We start from the raw sequence: 26,142 nt of genomic DNA on the forward strand, positions 1-26,142 counted from the left end.
GGTAAGGGTTAGAGTAGGGTAAGGGCTGCAAAATTACAGGAACTTTCAATACATTCCCTGGTTTTCCAGAAATCCTGGTTGGAGGGCTCCAGATTTCCTTCTTATTCCCTTCAGATTCTGTGAATCCGCCAACCGGGATGTCTGGAAAAACACACAGTCCTGCTTCATCTCTCCGTGGTACTTAACTGACCCATTCATATAAGTGATTGACTAGCGAGTCTAGACCGTAGACGTCTGGTTATCCAGGTATTCAGTGCTTTCAGAAAGTATTATCAGCCTTATTCTAAAATGGATTAATTAAATAATAATCCTCATCAAGCTTACACAATATCCCATGATGACAGAGTGAAAACAGGTTTATATACATTTTTGCAAATCTATAAAAAACAGAAATAACTTATTTACATAAGTATTCAGACCCTTTGCGATGAGACTCGAAATTGAGCTGAGGTGCTTCCTGTTTCCATTGATCCTGTTTCCATCCTTGAGATGTTTCTACAACTTGATTGGATTCCATCTGCGGTAAATTCAATTGATTGGACATGATTTGGAAATGCACACACCTGTCTATATAAGGTCCCACAGTTGACAGTGCAAAAACCAAGCCATGAGGTCGAAGGAATTGTCCATAGAGCTCCGAGACAGGATTGTGTCGAGGGACAGATCTGGGGAAGGGTACCAAACAATTTCTGCAGTATTGAAGTTTCAAGAACACCGTGGCCTCCATCATTCTTAAATGGAAGAAGTTTGGAACCACCAAGACTCTTCCTAGAGCTGGCCACCGGGCCAAACTGAGCAATCTGGGGAGAAGGGCCTTGGTCAGGGAGGTGACCAAGAACACGACAGAGCTCCTCTGTGGAAATGGGAGAACCTTCCAGAAGAACAACCTTTTTTCAGAACTCCACCAATCAGGCCTTTAATGTAGAGTTGCCAGATGGAAGCCACTCCTCAGTATAAGGCTCATGACAGCCCGCTTGGAATTTGCCAAAAGGCACCTAAATGACCCTCAGACCATGAGAAACAAGATTCTCTGGTCTGATGAAACCAAGATTGAACTCTTTGGCCTGAATGCCAAGCATCATATCTGGATGAAACCTGGCACCATCCCTACGGTGAAGCATGGTGGTGGCAGCATCAGGCTGTGGGGATGTTTTTCAGCGACAGGGACAGGGAGACTAGTCAGGATTGAAGATGAACGGAGCAAGTACAGAGTGATCATTGATGAAAACCTGCTCCAGAGCGCTAAGGACCTCAGTCTGAGGCGAAGGTTCACCTTCCAACAGGATAATGACCCTAAGCACACAGTGGCTTCGGGAGAAGTCTCTGGACTTGAACCCGATCTAACATCTCTGGAGAGACCTGAAAATAGCTGTGTAGCAACACTCCCATCCAACCTGACAGAGTTTGAGAAGATCTGCAGAGAAGAATGGGAGAAACTCCCCAAATACAGGTGTGCCAAGTTTGTAGTGTCATACCCAAGAAGACTCAAGGCTGTAATCGCTGCCAAAGGTGCTTCAACAAAGTACTGAGTAAAGGGTCTGAAAACTTATGTAAATTTGATATTTCCATTTTTTTAATTTTATAAATGTACAAAATTTAAAAAAATAAACCTCTCTTTGCTTTGTCATTATGGGGTATTGTGTGTAGATTTAGGAAAATAAACAATTTAATACATTTTAGTGTAAGGCTGTAACGTAACAAAATGTGGAAAAACTCAAGGGGTCTGAAAACTTTCCAAATGCACTGTACATCAGTCTAGTTAAAAGAGAAGGATAACAACCCAGCAGATACTGTGGCTACCAGGAACAGTTGTTCACCCCTAGTTCACAGGGTACCATAGTGATGAGGACAGTCAACTATAAAGGTGAGGGGGTCTCAAACCCCACTAGAGGTGGGATCATCCTGCCCTGTTAGTTAGAGCGATTCAACCAATAGCAGCGCATTGATGCTGAGCAAAAAACCTCCCACTGGGTAACAGAGACTACTGTGAATGACAGGGCAGGACTGTCCCGCCCATGGTTGAGTTCTCAGGTGGCACTAATGATGTCTCAGACTAGGACAGAAGGCACTAAAAGGAAGTGGTGGAGGGAGAAAGATGAGGAAGATGCCCCTAACCACTGATACAGGGTCAGATATTTATTCATAATTGTTCATCCCCCATTGCTAGGGTACTCTGATCCTAGATCTGTGATTAGGGACAGCTTCTGCCTTGAGAGGAGAAAGTCTTCTTAAACCCTTGGTGGGTAGGAGTGATCATGAATCATTTACAATATGAGTAACAATATCAGTGATTGACAGCCTGACCATGATAGGGTCAAGAAGCCTGTTATCTCTCCCTTGTAACCATTGGTGTGCGAGTCTCCAGCCACTTAGATTTCAATGAGCTTATAGGATGGCACGCCTTGATTGACAGATGCAAATCTCCAGAACAGGAAGAACCGGATGAGACTGGTCACAATGCCTGGCGTGTTTGGAACCTGGAACACACAAACAAACACAGAGGTTAAAGCCTGGCGGGTAGGAGCATTGGGCCAGTAACCGAAAGGTTGCTGGATCAAATCCCCGAGCTGACAAGGTAAAAATCTGCCGTTCTGCCCCTAAGCAAGGCAGTTAACCCCCTGTTCCCCGGGCGCCGAAGACCTGGATGTCGATTAAGGCAGTTCTCCGCACCGCTCTGATTCAGAGGGGTTGGGTTAAATGCGGAAGACACATTTCAGTTGTACAACTGACTAGGTATCCCCCTTTCCCTAAAGGTAATTTACAATCATTTAACAGTCCCCTTCCATCTAGCCCCTACCATGTCTCACATACAGTCTATTCAGACCCCTTGACTTTTTCCACATTTTGTTACTTTACAGCCTCATTCGAAAATGTATTAAATACAAATAAATTATCTTCAATCTACACACAATACCCCATAATGACAAAGCAAGAACTAGATTATTATATATATATTTTTTTAAATACCTTATTTACGTAAGTATTCAGACCCTTTGCTATGAGACAGAAAGAAATGGAGCTCAGGTGCATCCTGTTTCCATTGATCATCCTTGAGATGTTTCTACAACTTGATTGGAGTCCATCTGTGGTAAATTCATTTGATTGGACATGATTTGGAAAGGCACACACCTGTCTAGATAAGGTCCCACAGTTGTCAGTGCAACCGTAGAGGTCCGAGACAGGACTGTGTCAAGGCACAGATCTGTGGAAGGGTACCAAAACATTTATGCAGCATTGAAGGTCTCCAAGAACACAGTGACCTCCATCATTCTTAAATGGAAGAATTTTGGAACCACCAAGACTTTTCCTAGAGTTGGCCACCTGGCCAAAATGAGCAATCGGGGGAAAAGGGCCTTGGTCAGGGAGGTGACCAAGAACACTCTGACATAGCTCCAGAGTTCCTCTGTGGAGATGGGAGAATCTTCCAGAAGGATAACCATCTCTGCAGCACTCCACCAAATCAGGATTTTATGGTATCGTGGCCAGATGGAAGCCACTCCTCAGTAAAAGGCACATGACAGCCTGCTTGGAGTTTGCCAAAATGCACCTAAAGACTCAGACCATGAGAAACAAGATTCTCTACTCTGATGAAACCAAGATTGAACTATTTGGCCTGAATGCCAAGCGTCACGTCTGGTGGAAACCTGGCACCATCTCTACTGTGAAGCATGGTGGTGGCAGCATCATACTGTGGGGATGTTTTCAGCGGCAGGGACTGGGAGACTAGTCAGGTTCGAGGGAAAGATGAACGTAGCAAAGTACAGAGAGATCCTTGATGAAAACCTGCACCAGAGCACTCAGGACCTCAGACTGTGGAGAAGGTTCACCTTCCTACATGACAACAACCCTAAGCACACAGCCAAGACAACACAGAAGTGGCTTCGGGACAAGTCACTGAATGTCCTTGAGTGGCCCAGCCAGAGCCCAGACTTGAACCCGATCGAACATCTCTGGAGAGACCTGGAAATAGCTGTGCAGCGACATTCTCCATCCAACCTGACAGCGCTTGAGAGGATCTGCAGAGAAGAATGAGAGAAACTCCTCAGATACAGGTGTGCCAAGCTTGTAGTGTCATACCCAAGAAGACCCGAGGCTGTAATCGCTGCCAAAGTACAGAGTAAAGGGTCTGAATACTTATTTAAACGTGATATTTTAGTTGTGTATTTTTTATAAATTAATACAGTTGCAAAAATGTCTATAAAACTTGTTTTTTAATGTGTCATTATGAGGTATTTTATGCAGATTGATGAGGGAAAAAAATATTTTATACATTTCAAAATAAGACGTGGAAAAAGTCAAGGGGTCTGAATACTTTCCGAATGTACTGTATACACACACACCATGATATAGTAGTCTTGCAGCTGTAGTCCATAGAGCGTCCAGGATGTTGAGGTGAGGAAGGTAGCTACAGTCAGAGAGAAGGACAAACGCTCCACACTACCAGTACGCACTATCTCCATCTGAGAGAGAAGAGAGGGGGCGAGAGAGAGAGAGAGAGAGAGAGAGAGGGGGCAAGAGAGAGAGAGAGAGAGGGGGCGAGAGAGAGAGAGAGAGAGAGAGAGGGGGAGAGAGAGAGAGAGAGAGGGGGCGAGAGAGAGAGAGAGAGAGGGGGCGAGAGAGAGAGAGGACAGAGAGAGGAGAGACAGAGAGAGGAGAGACAGAGAGAGGAGAGACAGAGAGAGGAGAGACAGAGAGAGTAGGTGATGAATTGACACAATTCCAATATATCCAGAAAGAGCATAAGGGATAAAACACAAACCCAGAACAACAGGAAGAACAGCTGAGAGAAAGGCAGGAAATAGACACAGGATGATATGAGGAGACAGACAGAGGGAGAATGAGACAAACAGGAAGGTGGAGGGCAGGGCTGCACAATTCATCCAATTCCCATTGTGCTGACAAACTGCCTGGGAGCTGCTCAGTGGTGAAACTCCTCCTCCTTCAATCAGTGGTGAACCAGGTGGAACAAATCTTCCAGGCAATCTGGGCGTGCCAGCACCTGGCTCTGCTGTTGTCTTTAGAACGCAGTGAAAGGAGCATTTATAGCACCACAAGACCAAGGAAACTTCATCTATGTGATCAAGGTGACTGTGCAAGTCCAAGCCCTCCACAAAACTGTGAAAGACAGCCGGTAAGCGCCATATTGGCCATGTTTGGTTAGACTGACTTAAGCAGTGCACTGCTAATGATACTCTGGAAAACACAGACGCTTAACTCTTAACTTTGATAGGACTTTTTGCAGTGGTATTTATAACTTCAAATGTTTGTGGGGTATAAAGGAAAAGTAAGAAGAGCCAAATTCATTGTTGATAGAACTTGTTTGAAATGGTTAAAAGTAAATTAAACTTTGTAGAAATCTTATTAAACCAAGTTCTTAATTCAGTAACAAATGTATAGTCTAAAAAATCTTTGGCTAAAAGATGTAAGATTTGTCTGCTTAAAACTACTGATTAGAAAACAAATGTAATGTTTTACTACTAAAAATATTTTGAATGTATTTGGCTAAAATGCAAATTTAGATAAAAATATACTGATTCTGCTCTTTTGATTAAAAATGGTGGGTTTCTATTTTGGGAAACATTTGCTTAAAAGTGGAAACCTTGTATTTTATAATGGCAGAAATGTGTTTATCTGAGGTGAATGTGGATAATTTTGTGTATTTAATTAGGCTGTCAACTCAAATAATAACTTATATTTGTCATCTCTTTTTGAGGTTTTTCACCTGTTTACTGCCAACCAAAGAATGGTAAATAAAAGACAAACAACTGATTCCATGGCTGTTTATTGAGTGAAATCCAGTTAAAATCTTCATGTGGAGGGACTGTCCTTTTCAAGTGGGGAATTGCACAAGAAAGAGGTCAAAACTTGACAGTGAAAAACCGCGGCTCAAGACTGGAAAAGGACCAGAAAAGTGACCACACGTGTCCAGGGAGACAAGTAAAGACTGTTCCCGCCTGCTGCTGTGATTGAAATGGCTGATTCATTACTGGTGGAGCAGCTAAAGACCGCAAGGACATCAGCGAAGCGTCAGTTTTCCCGTCTGGCCAATAATGTGCTACGAATGCATACAATGATGTCAGAAGAGGAGCTCAGAGACAATTTTTGGAAGCTCACTGCAGAAGCTGGCAAAGTCCTGGAAGCCAACGATGATGTAGAGGGGCAATGTATTGAAGAAAACTCTGATGCAGAGGAGTTGAGCGAGCAGCAGAAGTCTGACTTGGTCAAAACAGCAAATGAGTGTGAGAAAAAACTGCAAGAGCTAAAGGACCTCATACAAAAGACATTGTGGGCCAATTTCGGGGAATATGAACTGACACAAGCAATTACAACAGCAGAGTCGCAAGCAGAAAACGTGGGAGCTGTGGACCCAAGTAAAAACCCAGATGCATATCTCTTCATGATCGGACAACTAGAGAAACTTGTGAAGGCTGCAAAGGAGGTGCATAAACATTGGAAGTGCTGGGCCCCCCCAGCAGAGCAACAACATTTCCAGAGTCGTATCAAAGACCTTGAAACTATCCTGCCAAATCTCACATTAAGACAAGCAGACTTTACAGGGGCACACGTTAGAGGAGAAACCAGCAGATTGAGTACTACTTCAAACAGTTCTGTGGCCACACCAGCAATTAAATTAAAGCCTGCTGCCCTCCCAAAGTTTTCTGGCATCCGCCGAGAGTTTCACCGGTGGAAAAAAGACTGGGAAGCGCTCCAGATGCAGGGAGAACCTACTGGATCCAGAGAGGTTAAAAAGTTCCAACTTCTCGACAGTGTGGATGAGAAGACCATACGAGACCTTCACCTGACAACTTACACAACTGCTGAGGAGGTTTTCCGGGTCTTGGAGAACCGCTTTGGAAATAAGACAACTATAGCCCTTGAGATAGTAGAAGAGCTCCAAAGACTCCAAGCAGTTAAAGGTAACCAGCCCAGGAGGATTGTTGAGCTCATCCAATCAGTAGAAAAAGCCCTGGTCGATCTGAACGAGCTTGGCAAGACCGGTGCTATAAAGAACCCTCTTGTAACAAAGACAATAGAGAGTAAACTTCCTGATGGCCTGAAGAAGGAATGGCTTCTTCATGTAGCTGGCAAAGGTGATGAAGCTGAAGAAGACAAGCGATTTGACTACCTCCACAAGTTTCTTCAAGGTCAAGAAGCCATCTATGAGAAGCTGGACCAACTGAGAGAGGAGGAACCAAAACCGAAATCTGAACCTCGGCAAGCTCGAACCAGAACCTCCACCCAACTAAGCGACCAGGCTCAAGGATGTGTGGTCTGCGGAGACTGCAAGCATAAGAAAAGGCTATATTTCTGCCAAAAGTTTCGCACGCTTAAGCTGTCAGATAAAAGAGATGCTGTCAGGAAGCTGGGAGCCTGCAAAAGATGCCTGGAGATTCACAAGGAAGGTGACTATTGTAAATCAGAGTTTCTGTGCAGGAGGCCAGACTGCATAGAACAGCGTGCTGCAGAACACCACTATTACCTCTGCCCGAGAGCTGGTACATCCAAAGGGAATGTCGTCCAGAGGTCCAATAACAGCAAAGTGGGAGGTGACACAAGAGAGCGTTATACCCAAGCCCAAGAAGAGTTCATTAAAAGTCTCTCACCTGAACTTGCAGAGAAGTGTTGCAATGCCTTTTGCAACACTATAGCCAGAACCTCTCTTGTGTCCAACCAACCCAGTCTTCTAGCAGAGAATGGAATAGTGGAGTGGCCAGTCATCATGATGCTCTTAGAGGTCACGGCCAATGCAGGACAAAAAGTTGGGACTTTGATCGACCTGGCATCGGATACAAACTATATAACTCATGATGCAGCTGATCGTTTGAACCTTAGAAGTGAAGCCATAACCCTTGTTGTCCATGGTGTGGGAGGAATGAAAGTTCAAGTCACCACAAAACGGTACCTCCTAAAGATCCGGGTCCGCACAGAGCAAGGCAATGTCAGATCCCACCAACTCCTCTGCTATGGTTTGGACAGCATTGCAGAGATTCACAAACATGTGACAGCCAAAAGACTCCAAAAATTCTTTCCAGATGTCCCCCAAAATGAACTTGTTAGACCAAGACAGATACAGCTTTTGATAAGCCATAAGGAAGGGCGACTGGTCCCACAGAAAATACGCACCGTTGGGGACCTTGTACTATGGGATGGGCCATTGGGAAAGACAATTGCAGGGACACACCCTGGTCTGTTTGAAGAGGCTACAGTTACAGCACACCAGTCCAGAGCGCACTTCACCAGATCCATGAGAACAGCAGCATTGTTGTATGAAGAACATATCTGCGCCAAACCTACCATCAAGTCTTCTTATTCTGCTATTTCCACTCGGGATTTTATTGAGTGGTGGAGATGGGATAGCATTGGCGCCCCCTGCACCCCAAAATGTGGAGGATGTCGCTGCGGCAGTTGTCAACTTGGTGGCAAAGAAATGACTCTGGCTGAAGAAAGGGAGCTGGAAGTTGTTAAGGGTGGCCTGACTTATGTTGGTGCTGATGACCACAGTGATAGTCCACACTGGCATGCAAGGTATCCATGGCTCATTGACCCATCTACATTGCCAAACAACATAAAAGCAGTGGAGGCAACCTTTCTCAGAACAGAGAGACAGCTCGCCAAAGAACCGCAGTGGAAAAAAGCCTATGGTGCTCAAGTCCACGAAATGGTTGACCGCCGGGCTGCAAGAAAGCTGACCAAAGAGGATCTAACGAACTGGAATGGACCTGTCTGGTATATTAGTCATCTTATCGCACCCAACCCCCACTCTGTTACAACTCCGGTAAGACTTGTCTGGAACAGCAGTCAGAAGTACAAAGGCCAAAGTCTCAATGACCTTCTGATGAAAGGCCCTGACGTTCTCAATCCGATTCGAGCTGTCCTCCTCAAGTTCCGCCAAGGCTCCTATGCCGCTCTAGGAGACGTCAGAAAAATGTACAATTCTGTGTGGCTCGAGGAGAGGGAAGTCCATCTACACCGGTTCTTGTGGCGGGATTCAGAGGGCGATGAGGTGGAACAATACGCCATAACCAGAGTGAATATCGGGGACAAGCCAGCAGGGTGCATAGCACAACTGGCCATGAGGGAGACGGCTAACCTGCCTCAATTCAGCCACCTCACAGATGAATGCCAAGTATTACATGAGCACAGCTACGTCGATGACATCTTGACATCCCACAACTGCCGTGAAAAACTCGAAGTCATCACAAAGAATGTGGAGCTGATTCTAAAAGCAGGAGGGTTTGCACTGAAGCCTTGGGTCTTCTCAGGCCAAAATAAAGGAGAAAGAGAAAAGGCATCACCAAATATTGTTGTCCTGCCAAATCAGCTTAAGGAGGAAGACAACAAGGCGCTCGGTCTCGGCTACATTGTGGATGAAGACATGTTGCATGTCATGGTGAGGGTCAACTTCTCCAGGCGGAAGAAAAAGATGAGACTTGGGCAAGACTTACTGCTAGAAGAAGTACGAGCACAGACACCAGACCCGCTGACAAGACGTGAACTGCTGAGTCAAGTTGCTGGTTTGTACGACCCAGTTGGCCTGACAATGCCATCAAAGCAAAGAGGGGCTATCTTGGTCCGAAGGGCATTCCAAGAGGCAAAATCAAAGTGCAGCATGGTCAAGGACACATGGGACCTTCCCCTGTCGGATGAGCTCCGCAAAGATGCAATTGGAATTTTTGAGGAGTACGTCCAGCTAAGCAAAGTAATGTTCCCAAGAGCTCTTACTCCACCAAAGGCAACAACTGAACCAGTCGCTGTCACTTTTTCAGATGGCAGTGAAAGCTCCTATGGTGCTGTCCTCTACCTGCGGTGGAACTGCAACAAACAATTAACAATTCGACTAGTGGAGTCAAAAGCAAAGCTGACACCATTAGACCAGAAGGGGGATGCAGTCAAAGCAGAACTTTGCGGTGCAGTCTTTGCAAGCCGCCTGAAAAAGTACTTTGAACAGCATACCCAGATCCAGATAAAAAGGTGGTACCATTTGTTAGACAGTCAGACTGTTCTTGGAGCTATCCAGCGAGAAAGCTATGGATTTCAGACTTTCTTCGCTAATAGACTTGGAGAGATCCAAGAGAGCACACGGCTACAGGACTGGTGGTGGATCCCTGGACCACTCAACATAGCTGACATTATCACTCGAGGAGCTGGGCCAAAGGAACTTGATGCCCATTCAGAGTGGCAGCAAGGGCCAGAGTTTCTATATCTTCCAGAGAGCGAGTGGCCAATTATGTCATCAAAAGATGTGTCTGTGACAGCTCGAGAGAGCATTAACAATATTCAAAAGAAGTCATTTGTGGCAGCACTCACCAGAGCCCAAGCGAAAAGAAGTCTTCCAAGTCTTGTGGGACGATTTCCTGCTGGTGCAGCTGTCCTAAACTTGGTGGATGAGAGGCGCTTTAGTAGCCTAAAGTGTCTAATCAAGACTGTTGCTTTTATCTGGAGAGCCGCCAAAAAGTTTAGATCTGCAACAAAGTCCATCGAGACCCCAAAGTGGGAGGCGATTCCCACAAAAGGAGTTATCACCGCCACAGAACGGCAAGAGGCAATAAGAGACATCTATCTTGCTGCTCAAGAGGGGGTGACGTTCCCAACTACCACTACGGACCACTTGGTTGTGTACAGAGAGCCAGAATCTGGGTTACTAGTCTGCGGTGGGAGAATCCATGGCTTCAGGGAGGATGGCGCTGCAGTTCCCCTTCTGCCTTTAAATGCATGGGTCTCTACTTTATTGGCACGGGAGGCGCACGATGAGGGTCATGAAGGTGTGGCTGCAACCCTGCTGAAAATGAGGAGGAAAGCCTGGGTCATCCAAGGAAGAAACATTTCCCAAAAAGTAGTGGATAACTGCCTTTTCTGCAAAAAGTCAAGGGCAAGAAGGTGCGAACAGGTAATGGCTGACTTACCTGCTGAAAGAGCCACACCTGCAGCTCCGTTCGAGTTCACTACAGTCGACCTCTTCGGACCGTACCTTGTCAAAGATGACATCAAGAAACGGGTCTCAATGAAAGTGTGGGGTGTCGTCTTCAGCTGTATGGCCAGCAGGGCAATTCATGCAGACCTGGTCAACACAATGTCGACAGGGAGCTTCTTGATGGCTTACCAACGCCTTAGCTACAGCGAGCTTCAGACAACACTACAACTTGCTGCAAACCTTGCCAACGAATGCCCAATAGATGCCAGGGTGCAGAGCCATGAAGAAAGCGTGCAGTATGTGTCACCCAACACACTTCTCCTGGGCCGAGCCTCTCCAAGCGGTGAGATCAGAACATTTGACTTTGCGAACTACCCTTACAAGAGACTCAGAGAGATGCAGAACCAGGTCAACAAGTTCTGGAGGTCTTGGAGCCAGCTTGCCGGCCCAAACTTATTTCTCAGAAGTAAATGGCACACTTCATATCGCAACGTTGCTGTCGGAGATATTGTCTGGTTGTGTGACCAAAATGCAGTGAGGGGCCAATTCAAGCTAGGACGGGTGGTGAGCGTTAATCCAGATGCTAAGGGCATTGTTCGAGACGTGAACGTCAAAGTGGTCCAAAGCTCCTGCCTTCCTGTCACAAAACCCACACTAAACCGGCCATCGGCCAAAGTCCTGAAAGAAGCTACGCAAACCACAGTCCTGCACAGAGATGTTCGACGCCTGGTTGTCTTGCTACCAGTTGAGGATCAAACTCGGAGCTGACCGGCAGTATGTAGGTGCTGATTTACAATCTTTCCATCGGTTCCCGTGGGAAGATTGAGTGGGAGGTGTGCTGACAAACTGCCTGGGAGCTGCTCAGTGGTGAAACTCCTCCTCCTTCAATCAGTGGTGAACCAGGTGGAACAAATCTTCCAGGCAATCTGGGCGTGCCAGCACCTGGCTCTGCTGTTGTCTTTAGAACGCAGTGAAAGGAGCATTTATAGCACCACAAGACCAAGGAAACTTCATCTATGTGATCAAGGTGACTGTGCAAGTCCAAGCCCTCCACAAAACTGTGAAAGACAGCCGGTAAGCGCCATATTGGCCATGTTTGGTTAGACTGACTTAAGCAGTGCACTGCTAATGATACTCTGGAAAACACAGACGCTTAACTCTTAACTTTGATAGGACTTTTTGCAGTGGTATTTATAACTTCAAATGTTTGTGGGGTATAAAGGAAAAGTAAGAAGAGCCAAATTCATTGTTGATAGAACTTGTTTGAAATGGTTAAAAGTAAATTAAACTTTGTAGAAATCTTATTAAACCAAGTTCTTAATTCAGTAACAAATGTATAGTCTAAAAAATCTTTGGCTAAAAGATGTAAGATTTGTCTGCTTAAAACTACTGATTAGAAAACAAATGTAATGTTTTACTACTAAAAATATTTTGAATGTATTTGGCTAAAATGCAAATTTAGATAAAAATATACTGATTCTGCTCTTTTGATTAAAAATGGTGGGTTTCTATTTTGGGAAACATTTGCTTAAAAGTGGAAACCTTGTATTTTATAATGGCAGAAATGTGTTTATCTGAGGTGAATGTGGATAATTTTGTGTATTTAATTAGGCTGTCAACTCAAATAATAACTTATATTTGTTATCTCTTTTTGAGGTTTTTCACCTGTTTACTGCCAACCAAAGAATGGTAAATAAAAGACAAACAACTGATTCCATGGCTGTTTATTGAGTGAAATCCAGTTAAAATCTTCATGTGGAGGGACTGTCCTTTTCAAGTGGGGAATTGCACAAGAAGGAGGTCAAAACTTGACACCCATCAAAATCGCAATATTGACATGTGCAATATCCATATAGGAAGAGATCCATATTGCAATATTTAGAAACGCCACGTGTAACATCTGTTTTTATAGTTCACTCAGTTTGTCTCTCTTCCTCTCCCTTCTTGCAGCTGCTTCCAACCACCAAGCCCTGCCCCCTGTCACTCAAGCAGCACACTTCCTATGCCCTCCCAGGCCCACCCATGGCTGAGCCCCTGCCCAGTCATGTGAAATCCATAGATTAGGGCCTAATGAATTTATTTCAATTGGCTGATTTCCTTATATGAACTGTAACTCAGTTGTTGCATGTTGAGTTTAGATTTTTGTTCAGTATATATCGCAATATTTGCACCCCAAAATAAATAATCACAATTCGACTTTTTGCCCATATCATGCAGCCCGGGCGGAGGAATAAACAGGAACACAGAGACAACAGAGGGAAAGAGAGGAGTCAAAGGGCAAGGGGAGAGAGAGTGATTAGAGGTGGTGATGTTCTGAAGATGGAATCTTATTGGCCTGTTGTTGGTCTACCTTACATATTTATGAGAGTATGTGAGGAATCTGAGTATAGTGGGTATCAGGGTGGTAGGTATCAGAACATTGGAAAAATAGGTCTGTTTGCCAGGCTAGTCAGTGTATATTATCTGAACGTTGTATTAAAGTTGTATAAAAGTTTCTTCACCAGTGCGTGGAAGAATGTGTCCAAAGCGTGGACATAGGGTGCATATTGTATAAACACTGTGTCAGAAAAGGTTTGCATATTTACCAGGTCAGCGAGCGGACTCAGGTACATGCTGATAGTGAACAGGCTGCAGGTGAGACCTAGCTGGGCCAGCTGAGACTCTCCCTGAGGCAGGAGAACACTGAAGTACAGCCAGCCTCCACAGACCACTCCTCCTGCTAGTAACGTCTGAGAGGTCACTCGCCTCTGGAACGAACACACACACACACAAGTTCACTGACCCCATACTAATTTTAACCATTTTGGCACACACCCTAAAACTAGGCTTCAAGCAGGGAACCAGTGGGCAGATATAATAAAAGTGTACTTCAAACCCTAACGGAAAAATGGTGTAGTGGCAGTAGGAGAGACTATAAAACACGGTGGTCAGCTCACCTTGTCATTGGTGTAGTGGCAGTAGGAGAGACTATAAAACACGGTGGTCAGCTCACCTTGTCATTGGTGTAGTGGCAGTAGGAGAGACTATAAAACACTGTGGTCAGCTCACCTTGTCATTGGTGTAATGGCAGTAGGAGAGACTATAAAACACGGTGGTCAGCTCAACTTGTCATTGGTGTAGTGGCAGTAGGAGACTATAAAACACTGTGGTCAGCTCACCTTGTCATTGGTGTAGTGGCAGTAGGAGAGACTATAAAACACGGTGGTCAGCTCACCTTGTCATTGGTGTAGTGGCATTAGGAGAGACTATAAAACACGGTGGTCAGCTCACCTTGTCATTGGTGTAATGGCAGTAGGAGAGACTATAAAACACTGTGGTCAGCTCACCTTGTCATTGGTGTAATGGCAGTAGGAGAGACTATAAAACACTGTGGTCAGCTCACCTTGTCATTGGTGTAATGGCAGTAGGAGAGACTATAAAACACGGTGGTCAGCTCACCTTGTCATTGGTGTAGTGGCAGTAGGAGAGACTATAAAACACGGTGGTCAGCTCACCTTGTCATTGGTGTAGTGGCAGTAGGAGAGACTATAAAACACTGTGGTCAGCTCACCTTGTCATTGGTGTAGTGGCAGTAGGAGAGACTATAAAACACTGTGGTCAGCTCACCTTGTCATTGGTGTAGTGGCAGTAGGAGAGACTATAAAACACTGTGGTCAGCTCACCTTGTCATTGGTGTAATGGCAGTAGGAGAGACTATAAAACACTGTGGTCAGCTCACCTTGTCATTGGTGGAGTGGCATTAGGAGAGACTATAAAACACTGTGGTCAGCTCACCTTGTCATTGGTGTAGTGGCAGTAGGAGAGACTATAAAACACTGTGGTCAGCTCACCTTGTCATTGGTGTAGTGGCAGTAGGAGAGACTATAAAACACTGTGGTCAGCTCACCTTGTCATTGGTGTAGTGGCAGTAGGAGAGACTATAAAACACGGTGGTCAGCTCACCTTGTCATTGGTGTAGTGGCAGTAGGAGAGACTATAAAACACTGTGGTCAGGTCACCTTGTCATTGGTGGAGTGGCAGTAGGAGAGACTATAAAACACTGTGGTCAGCTCACCTTGTCATTGGTGTAGTGGCAGTAGGAGAGACTATAAAACACTGTGGTCAGCTCACCTTGTCATTAGTGTAGTGGCAGTAGGAGAGACTATAAAACACTGTGGTCAGCTCACCTTGTCATTGGTGTAGTGGCAGTAGGAGAGACTATAAAACACTGTGGTCAGCTCACCTTGTCATTGGTGTAGTGGCAGTAGGAGAGACTATAAAACACTGTGGTCAGCTCACCTTGTCATTGGTGTAGTGGCAGTAGGAGAGACTATAAAACACTGTGGTCAGCTCACCTTGTCATTGGTGTAGTGGCAGTAGGAGAGACTATAAAACACTGTGGTCAGCTCACCTTGTCATTGGTGTAGTGGCAGTAGGAGAGACTATAAAACACTGTGGTCAGCTCACCTTGTCATTGGTGTAGTGGCAGTAGGAGAGACTATAAAACACTGTGGTCAGCTCACCTTGTCATTGGTGTAGTGGCAGTAGGAGAGACTAAAAAACACGGTGGTCAGCTCACCTTGTCATTGGTGGAGTGGCAGTAGGAGAGACTATAAAACACTGTGGTCAGCTAACCTTGTCACTGGTGTAGTGGCAGTAGGAGAGACTATAAAACACTGTGGTCAGCTAACCTTGTCACTGGTGTAGTGGCAGTAGGAGAGACTATAAAACACTGTGGTCAGCTCACCTTGTCATTGGTGGAGTGGCAGTAGGAGAGACTATAAAACACGGTGGTCAGCTCACCTTGTCATTGGTGGAGTGGCAGTAGGAGAGACTATAAAACACTGTGGTCAGCTAACCTTGTCACTGGTGTAGTGGCAGTAGGAGAGACTATAAAACACTGTGGTCAGCTCACCTTGTCATTGGTGGAGTGGCATTAGGAGAGACTATAAAACACTGTGGTCAGCTCACCTTGTCATTGGTGTAGTGGCATTAGGAGAGACTATAAAACACGGTGGTCAGCTCACCTTGTCATTGGTGTAATGGCAGTAGGAGAGACTATAAAACACTGTGGTCAGCTCACCTTGTCATTGGTGTAGTGGCAGTAGGAGAGACTATAAAACACTGTGGTCAGCTCACCTTGTCATTGGTGTAGTGGCAGTAGGAGAGACTATAAAACACTGTGGTCAGCTCACCTTGTCATTGGTGTAGTGGCAGTAGGAGAGACTATAAAACACTGTGGTCAGCTCACCTTGTCATTGGTGTAGTGGCATTAGGAGAGACTATAAAACACTGTGGTCAGCTCACCTTGTCATTGGTGTAGTGGCAGTAGGAGAGACTATAAAACACTGTGGTCAGCTCACCTTGTCATTGGTGTAGTGGCAGTAGGAGAGACTATAAAACACTGTGGTCAGCTCACCTTGTCATTGGTGTAGTGGCAGTAGGAGAGACTAAAAAACACGGTGGTCAGCTCACCTTGTCATTGGTGGAGTGGCAGTAGGAGAGACTATAAAACACTGTGGTCAGCTAACCTTGTCACTGGTGTAGTGGCAGTAGGAGAGACTATAAAACACTGTGGTCAGCTCACCTTGTCATTGGTGGAGTGGCAGTAGGAGAGACTATAAAACACGGTGGTCAGCTCACCTTGTCATTGGTGGAGTGGCAGTAGGAGAGACTATAAAACACTGTGGTCAGCTAACCTTGTCACTGGTGTAGTGGCAGTAGGAGAGACTATAAAACACTGTGGTCAGCTCACCTTGTCATTGGTGTAGTGGCAGTAGGAGAGACTATAAAACACTGTGGTCAGCTCACCTTGTCATTGGTGTAGTGGCATTAGGAGAGACTATAAAACACTGTGGTCAGCTCACCTTGTCATTGGTGTAGTGGCAGTAGGAGAGACTATAAAACACGGTGGTCAGCTCACCTTGTCATTGGTGTAATGGCAGTAGGAGAGACTATAAAACACTGTGGTCAGCTCACCTTGTCATTGGTGTAATGGCAGTAGGAGAGACTATAAAACACTGTGGTCAGCTCACCTTGTCATTGGTGTAGTGGCAGTAGGAGAGACTATAAAACACGGTGGTCAGCTCACCTTGTCATTGGTGTAGTGGCATTAGGAGAGACTATAAAACACTGTGGTCAGCTCACCTTGTCATTGGTGTAGTGGCATTAGGAGAGACTATAAAACACTGTGGTCAGCTCACCTTGTCATTGGTGTAGTGGCAGTAGGAGAGACTATAAAACACTGTGGTCAGCTCACCTTGTCATTGGTGTAGTGGCATTAGGAGAGACTATAAAACACTGTGGTCAGCTCACCTTGTCATTGGTGTAGTGGCAGTAGGAGAGACTATAAAACACGGTGGTCAGCTCACCTTGTCATTGGTGGAGTGGCAGTAGGAGAGACTATAAAACACTGTGGTCAGCTCACCTTGTCATTGGTGTAGTGGCAGTAGGAGAGACTATAAAACACGGTGGTCAGCTCACCTTGTCATTGGTGTAGTGGCAGTAGGAGAGACTATAAAACACTGTGGTCAGCTCACCTTGTCATTGGTGTAGTGGCAGTAGGAGAGACTATAAAACACTGTGGTCAGCTCACCTTGTCATTGGTGGAGTGGCAGTAGGAGAGACTATAAAACACTGTGGTCAGCTCACCTTGTCATTGGTGTAGTGGCAGTAGGAGAGGATGTAGAGGGACTGTAGACAGGCTCCTATGGTGTTAACCAGGACCAGAGTCCCATCCGTCTTCAGTATCCCATAATACAGCCAGCCCAGGTTACTATAGAGACAGACAAGACTTTAGCTCAGTGGACTAACACAGTATGACTTGTGCAGATGACCCAGGTTTGCTCAGTGGTCACTGGCACGTTGCCTAGGCACCACACACACAGCTTACTTGAGGCATGTGGTGAGGAAGGGGAGGAACTGGACGTTATCTGCACTTTTGGAAGCTCTCATCTTCTTTAGGTCCGTCCTGACAGAGGATCACACACAAACACACACACACACACACACACACACACACACACACACAAATCTAGCATAAGAAAAAGGATGCAACTGAACTAAAACATGATTTTATTATCACCTGTCCTGAGTATTCTATTTACACAAGCCTCGGGCATTGAACGAATAACTAAGCAAATATTTGATTAACTCATATCTGTGAGATAAGGGTGGACCAGCTAGCTAGCTAACCAACACCTAGCTAGCTATGTTTCCGCAGTTTAATGCAATTCAAACAAGCAAATTAGAACTGAATTTGGTCTCTGCCCAAGTTTGCGATGTTGGCAATAAAGAACAGTTATCTAGCTAACGTTAGCTACTTAGCCAGATAGTTTCTCTGAAAAGCAGAAAGCTGTCAAACTTACAGTCCAGTCGAGAACATCCCGACTGTAAATACGATGCACGCCCATGATAGAAACTGCAAAAACTCCATAGATCGGAAAACGGAATATGTGGTGCACTACCTAGATAGCGAGGTATGTGTCTAAATTGTGAGTAATTTCGCTATGAATATCAAATCAGCTATCGCGCAAATAGTTGACATCTGCATCAGCGACTCAACGTTGACGTCGTTCTAACTACACTGTATTTCCGTATTTGTAATCAGGGGCGTATTCATTATGCCAATTCTGTTGCAAAACGTTTCTTATACGGAAGCAAACAGAACAAAATGGGAAGAGACCTAAATTCATGTGTCCAATAGAAACTCTCGTTTTGCTCTGTTTGCTTTAGTTTGGTTCTTTAACGGTAAACGGTTTCCTTAATGAATACGCCACAGTATTCTGAAAGAATTCTGCACTCTGATTGGCAGATAAGGATGAGAGGATGGATAGGTTTCCACCAATGATATGATGGTCAATATGACGATGGATGATTTCGCTCGTAATCCAGCAAGGACTTTTAGGTACAGATCTTGGATCAGCCTTTTCTCCCAACACATTAACCTTAACCATAAAGGGAAAGAATGATAAACTGACCTTAGATCAGTGTCCACGGGCAACTCTGGAGACATGAAGTTGCATCTGTGATCACCAACAATGGGATTTAGATGTTGCCGAGGGTACCGCTACATCAGTGTTCAGGGACATATTATAAGGTCACTAAATGCACTCATTTAGATGAACGCAGCAGAATATAGTCTATGTCAAACGTGCAGGAGGGGGAGATCATGATACTCTGATCAAATAGTGTAAAACCACAGTCTGTTTTGGGGTAGGTAGGCCACCTCTGCAAAAACCTACTACTCCTACTACCCCCCCCCCCCCCAAAAAAAAGAGGGTCCATTTGCTACTTTTGTTTGATTACCTGCCATCGGAGTATTTAGAAATATATGGCTCAAGCAATCAATTAATCAAATGTATTTGATAAAGTCCATTTTACAACAGCAGTTGCCTGTCAAATGTTTTACTTTTTTAAATTTAACCTTTATTTAACTAGGCAATTCAGTTAAGAACAAATTCTTATTTACAATGACGGCCTAGGAACAGTGGGTTAACTGCCTTGTTCAGAGGCAGAACGACAGATTTTTACCTTGTCAGCTCGGATTCTGTATCTGTGCTCCATAATAGCTGGATATAACTCCCATCCTTAGCAAATAATATCCTAATGACATATTCCTCTATGGGACAGACAACAAGACGACAGTCAGAATACTGGGATGTCTAGTAGTGTAGTCTGGGCATCACACAGTGTGAAGTTTCCAACCCAGAGACATGCTGGGTTGGAATGAATGACATCCTCTTCTGTATCATCACTGAGATCCAATATAAATACCCAAATATAGCCTGGAATGTTGTAAACAGTGTAACTTTATACCACATACACCCTCTTCACAATATGCACCTTTATGTTATGTAGGATAATAATGAGCAATAGGGTTTTGTACATTGTGAGGGGGAACTCATCTCAGTCACTACAGTGTGAAGTGGAATTGCTCCTAATTCACGTTTTGCCTGTGTAATAAACATTTCCAGGTGAACAAAAAGGAGAGCAGTTGTAGATGAAGTCAATCAAAAATCAACCCTGTTAATTACAAGTTGCAACAGGGAGACACCACCCAGCATTGAAGCAGAGAACATGTCTAACTGGCCTCTTGGAGACAGTCCTTTAATATCTTAATCAGACAGCACCAAATGTCCTGGAAACAGCAGCCTGAGAGGCTTGTAGGAAGTCAAAACAAAAAGGCAACGACTTTGTCGTTGACCATCAACGAAATACTAGTGACCTTCAACCCACACTAGTGACCTTCAACCCACACTAGTGACCATCAACCCACACTAGTGACCTTCAACCCACACTAGTGACCATCAACCCACACTAGTGACCATCAACCCACACTAGTGACCATCAACTCACACTAGTGACCATCAACCCACACTAGTGACCATCAACCCACACTAGTGACCGTCAACCCACACTAATGACCGTCAACCCACACTAGTGACCATCAACCCACACTAGTGACCGTCAACCCACACTAATGACCGTCAACCCACACTAGTGACCGTCAACCCACACTAGTGACGTCAACCCACACTAGTGACCATCAACCCACACTAGTGACCGTCAACCCACACTAGTGACCGTCAACCCACACTAATTACCATCAACCCACACTAGTGACCATCAACCCACACTAATGACCATCAACCCACACTAGTGACCATCAACCCACACTAGTGACCATCAACCCACACTAGTGACCTTCAACCCACACTAGTGACTGTCAACCCACATTAGTGACCGTCAACCCACACTAGTGACCATCAACCCACACTAGTGACCATCAACTCACACTAGTGACCATCAACCCACACTAGTGACGGTCAACCCACACTAGTGACCGTCAACCCACACTAGTGACTGTCAACCCACACTAATGACCGTCAACCCACACTAGTGACCGTCAACTCACACTAGTGACCGTCAACCCACACTAGTGACCGTCAACCCACACTAATGACCGTCAACCCACACTAGTGACCGTCAACCCACACTAATGACCGTCAACCCACACTAGTGACCATCAACCCACACTAATGACCGTCAACCCACACTAGTGACCATCAACCCACACTAATGACCGTCAACCCACACTAGTGACCATCAACCCACACTAATGACCGTCAACCCACACTAGTGACCGTCAACCCACACTAGTGACCATCAACCCACACTAGTGACCATCACCCACACCTTGAGTTTCACAAGCAGAACAGTGGAAATGAAGTGTAATAAAGAAACTCCAAAGATGCTAAACATTGTGTCTAAACTGAATATTAGTTACAGTTACTTTAGTTACAGTACCTTCAGAAAGTATTCACACCCCTTGACTTTTTCTACATGTTGTTATGTTACAGCCTGCATTTACATTATATTTATTAGAGATTTTGTGTCACTGATCTACACACAATACCCCATGTCAAAAATGTATTTTGTTTGTAGAAAAATTTCGAAATGAATACAAAACGAAAAGCTGAAATGTCTTTAGTCAATAAGTATTCAACCCGTTTGTTATGGCAAGCCTCAATAAGTTCAGGAGTAAAAATGTCTTTAGTCAATAAGTATTCAACCCGTTTGTTATGGCAAGCCTCAATAAGTTCAGGAGTAAAAATGTCTTTAGTCAATAAGTATTCAACCCGTTTGTTATGGCAAGCCTCAATAAGTTCAGGAGTAAAAATGTCTTTAGTCAATAAGTATTCAACCCGTTTGTTATGGCAAGCCTCAATAAGTTCAGGAGTAAAAATGTGCTTAACAAATCACACAGTTGCATTGACTCATTCTGTGTTCAATAATAGTGGTTAACATATTTTTTGATGACTAACCAATCTCTGTACCCCACACATACAATTATCTGTAAGGTCCCTCAATCGAGTAGTGAATTTCATGCACTGATTCAACCACAAAGACCAGGGAGTTTTTTCAATGCCTCGCAAAGAAAGGCATCGATTGGTAAGAAGACGCTGAATATCCCTTTGAGCATGGTGAAGTTATTAATTAGGTTTTGAATGGTGTATTAATACACCCAGTCACTACAAAGATATAGGCGTCCTTCCTAACTCAGTTGCCAGAGAGGAAGGAAACTGCTCAGGAATTTCACCATAAGGCCAATGGTGATTTTAAAACAGTTACAAAGTTTAATGGCTGTGATAGGAGAAAACTGAGGATGGATCAACAACATTGGAGTTACTCCGCAATACTAACCTAAATGACAGAATGAAAATAAGGAAGCTTGCACAGAATAAACAATATTCCAAAACATACATCCTTTTTTCAACAAGGCTCTAAAGTAATACTGCAAAACATTTTTGCTAATAAATTAACTTTTTGTCCTGAATACAAAGGATTATGTTTGGGGAAAATCCAACACAACACATCACTGAGTACCACTCTTCATATTTTCAAGCATGGTGGTGGCTGCATCATGTTATGGGCATGCTTGTCATTGGCAAGGACTAGGGATTTTTTTTTTATAAAAAGAAACAGAAGGCAGCTAAGCACAGACAAAATCCTAGAGGAAAACCTGGTTCAGTCTTGCAACAGACACTGGGAGACAAATTCACCTTTCAGCAGGACAATAACTTAAAACACAAGGACAAATATACACTGGAGTTGCTAAGACAACATTGAATTTTCTTGAGTGGCCTAGTTAATGTTTTGACATAAATTGGCTTGAAAACCTATGGCAAGATCAACAACCAACTTGACATAGCTTGAAGAATTTTAAAATAATAATGGGTAAATATTGCACAATCCAGGTGTGCAAAGCTCTTAGAGACTTACCCAGAAAGACTCACAGCTGTAATCGCTGCCAACTGTGTTTCTCACATGTATTGTCTCAGGGGGTTGAATACTTATGTAATCAAGGTTTTAGTGTTTTATTTTTCAACATTGTAATAAATGTTAGAATTTTTCTTCCACTTTGACATTACAGAGTATGTTGTGTAGCTCGCTGACCAAAAATGACAATTAAATCCACTTTAATCCCACTTTGTAACCCAACAAAATGTGGAAAAAGTCAAAGACTGTTTCTGTATCTTAAATGTCCCCATTACTGTCTTCTTTTACAAAGGAAGAGTTTATTTCCAAAATGCTATATCCCCCAACTCTTCCACCAGTGACTTTTCATCACAAATGATTGCTTATGGGTACCATCATCTGTGTGTAAAATATAACTGTTCTCAGATTTGAATTAATAGATGTTAGATGTGTATGAAAATGACTTTTTTTTGCTAAATGCTATATATGCATTGTTTAGCTGGAATGGAATGTTAGCATCCTGTATATTTGACTGTGCTATGTAGTTGTCTCACCTAGCTATCATAAGATAAATGCCCTTACTGTAAGTCGCGCTGGATAAGAGCATCTGCTGAATTACTAAAATTAAAATGTAAACGTTTTAAATACAGATCTCATATTACTGAAAAACACATTTTTTGTCTATTAAAATAACATCAAATTGATCAGAAATACTGTGTAGACATTGTTAATGTTGTAAATTACTATTATAGCTGGAAACGGCTGATTTTTAATGGAATATCTACATAGGTTTACAGAGGCCCATTAACAGCAACCATCACTCCTGTGTTCCAATGGCCCGTTGTGTTAGCTAATCCAAGTTTATCCTTTTAAAAGGGTAATTGATCATTAGAAAACCCTTTTGCAATTGTGTTAACATAGCTGAAAACTGTTGTCCTGATTAAAGAAGCAATACAACTGGCCTTCTTTAGACTAGTTGAGTATTTGGAGCATCAGCATTTGTGGGTTCGATTACAGGATGAAAATGCCAGAAACAAAGAACTTTCTTCTGAAACTCGTCAGTCTATTCTTGTTCTGAGAAATGAAGACTATTCCATGTGAGAAATTGCCAAGAAACTGAAGATCTCGTACAATGCTGTGTACTACTCCCTTCACAGAATAGCGCAAACTGAATCTAACCAGAATAGAAAGAGGAGTGGGAGGCCCCGGTGCACAACTGAGCAAGAGGACAAGTACATTAGAGTGTCTAGTTTGAGAAACAGATGCCTCACAAGTCCTGAACTGGCAGCTTCATTAAATAGTACCCACAAAACACCAGTCTCAACATCAACAGTGAAGAGGCGACTCTGGGATGCTGGCCTTCTAGGCAGAGTTGCAAAGAAAAAGCCATATCTCAGACTGGCCAATTTAAAGAAAATATTAAGATAGGCAAAAGAACACAGACACTGGACAGAGGAACTCTGCCTAGAAGGCCAGCATCCCGGAGTCGCCTCTTCACTGTTGACATTGAACAACCCCATGCCGTGACCAGATAGTGAAAAACACAAACTCTTTCATAATTTCTTTAAACAATAAAAGCAAATTTACCAACATTTCTGAAAATTGATATATAGCATTTTGGAAATAAAATCTTCAAATATTATGTTGAAGATGACAGATTTGGGTAACTCCTCTGTTTGCACTGTAAAGCTTGTGTAAGCCCCGGTTGGTACATATAGGTGGTACTACCTATATGGGCAGCCCTGCAGTCCAACTCAACATGGTGCCAGCGGATGTGGAGTTTTCACAGGAGACAGGGCAGAGAGAGAGAGAGAGTTAGATGAAAAATGCAAAAAACAAAGAAAGAAAATGAGAAACCTATCCAACCAAAAACATAGAAACCCAGAAACCTGAGACTACGCCTTCACTATTGTGAATCACTAAATCAATACAGAAATAAACTATGGAAAAAGAAGGAACAGCACGTTGGAAAACAGCTTAATGTAATTGAATAATCCATAGCATCTAACCACTTCTGGGAAAACTGGAACACACTAAACAAACAACAACACGAAGAGTAATCTATCCAAAACGGAGATGTATGGATAAACCTCTTCTCCAATCTTTTGGACTCTATAACTAAGAACAAATGTAACCAATGTGAAATGGCTATCTAGTTAGCGGTGGTGCGCGCTAATAGCCTTTCAATCGGTGACGTCACTTGCTCTGAGACCTTGAAGTAGTGGTTCCCCTTGCTCTGCAAGGGCCGCAGCTTTTGTGGAGCGATGGGTAACGATGCTTCGTGGGTGACTGTTGTTGATGTGTGCAGAGGGTCCCTTGTTCGCGCCCGGGTCGGGGCGAGGGGACGGACTAAAGTTAAACTGTTACACAAACATCAAAAACATATACATGCACAAATTCAAATCTTAGAATCAGCTATTAAAGACTACCAGAACCCACTGGATTCTCCAATTACATTGAATTAACTACAGGACAAAATACAAACCCTCCAACCCAAAAAAGGCCTGTGGCGTTGTAATCCTAAATGAAATGCTAAAATATACAGACAACAAATTCCAATCGGCTATACTTAAACTCTTTAATATTAACATCCTCCACAGCTCTGGCATCTTCCCCAATCCAAGGACTGATCACCGCAAACCACAAAAGTGGAGACAAATGACCCCAATAATTACCGTGGGATATGCGTCAACAGCAACCTTGGGAAAATCCTCTGCATTATCCTTAACAGCAGACTCATACATTTATTCAGTGAAAACAATGTACTGAGCAAATTGGCTTTTTACCAAATTACCGTACGACAGACCACGTATTCACCCTGCACACCCTATTGACAAAATGTCTCTATTCCTTTGGAACTTTTTCACTTGTTTCTTTTACTTTTGTTTATCTATTTCACTTGCTTTGGCAATGTCAACATGTTTCCCATTCCAATAAAGCTCTTTGAATTGAATTGAGAGAGGGAGGGGAGAGAAGAGACAAGATAGCAAACAGAAGGGCAAGGGAGAGTTTGAGGGAGAGAGTGAGAGTAGCACTTTCATATCCAGGTGTCAGTTTGCTCATGGTCTCCTGTCACCCCTCTCTCCTCCCCCTGTGCTCTCTCAAATTAGTATTATCATTTTCAGTTAAAGGGCTTTATTGGCATGGAAACATGTGTTAACATTGCCAAAGCAAGTGAAGTAGATAATATACAAAGGTGAAATAAACAATAAAAATGAACAGTTAACATGACACTCACATAAGTTCCAAAAGAAGAAAGACATTACAAATGCCATATTATGTCGATATACAGTGTTGTAACAATGTGCAAATGGTTAAAGTACAAAATAAATAAACATAAATATGGGTTGTATTTACAATGGTGTTTGTTCTTCACTGGTTGCCCTTTTCTTGTGGCAACAGGTCACAAATCTTGCTGCTGTGATGACACACTGTGCTATTTCACCTAATAGATATGGGAGTTTATCAAAATCTGATTTGTTTTCAAATTC

At 43.7% G+C, this 26,142-nt stretch overlaps 1 protein-coding gene across 2 annotated transcripts; it reads right to left on the bottom strand.

Annotated features, from left to right (window-relative positions):
• Positions 1-1,652: 1,652 nt before the first annotated feature.
• LOC120043064 (sugar transporter SWEET1-like) lies at positions 1,653-18,466 on the bottom strand. Of its 2 annotated transcripts, XM_038987787.1 has the most exons (7): positions 18,259-18,466; positions 17,784-17,861; positions 17,543-17,666; positions 13,498-13,659; positions 4,341-4,460; positions 3,961-4,016; positions 1,653-2,477 (listed from the first exon to the last, which is right to left on the bottom strand). In XM_038987787.1, exons 1-7 carry the CDS (start codon positions 18,324-18,326, stop codon positions 2,453-2,455), a joined length of 633 nt encoding a protein of 210 aa, XP_038843715.1. In that variant the 5' UTR covers positions 18,327-18,466; the 3' UTR covers positions 1,653-2,452. The 2 variants fall into 2 exon arrangements, with proteins under 2 accessions (XP_038843715.1, XP_038843714.1); XM_038987786.1 differs by lacking the exon at positions 3,961-4,016.
• Between the last annotated feature and the right edge of the window lie 7,676 nt (positions 18,467-26,142).

The sequence above is a fragment of the Salvelinus namaycush genome, unplaced genomic scaffold (assembly GCF_016432855.1).
Source record: "Salvelinus namaycush isolate Seneca unplaced genomic scaffold, SaNama_1.0 Scaffold851, whole genome shotgun sequence".
In the NCBI taxonomy this organism is placed as follows: Eukaryota; Metazoa; Chordata; class Actinopteri; order Salmoniformes; family Salmonidae; genus Salvelinus; species Salvelinus namaycush.

Bases quoted from the DNA above. Each gene is read 5' to 3' on its own strand.
- LOC120043064 (XM_038987786.1), bottom strand. From the start codon at position 18,326: ATGGAGTTTTTGCAGTTTCTATCATGGGCGTGCATCGTATTTACAGTC. The intron at 13,660-17,542 runs GTGAGCTGACCA...TGTTCGTTCCAG, and splicing joins GCCACTACACCAATGACAAG to AGGCGAGTGACCTCTCAGAC. The intron at 2,478-4,340 runs GTGTGTGTGTAT...TGTGTGTTCCAG, and splicing joins TGCAAGACTACTATATCATG to GTTCCAAACACGCCAGGCAT.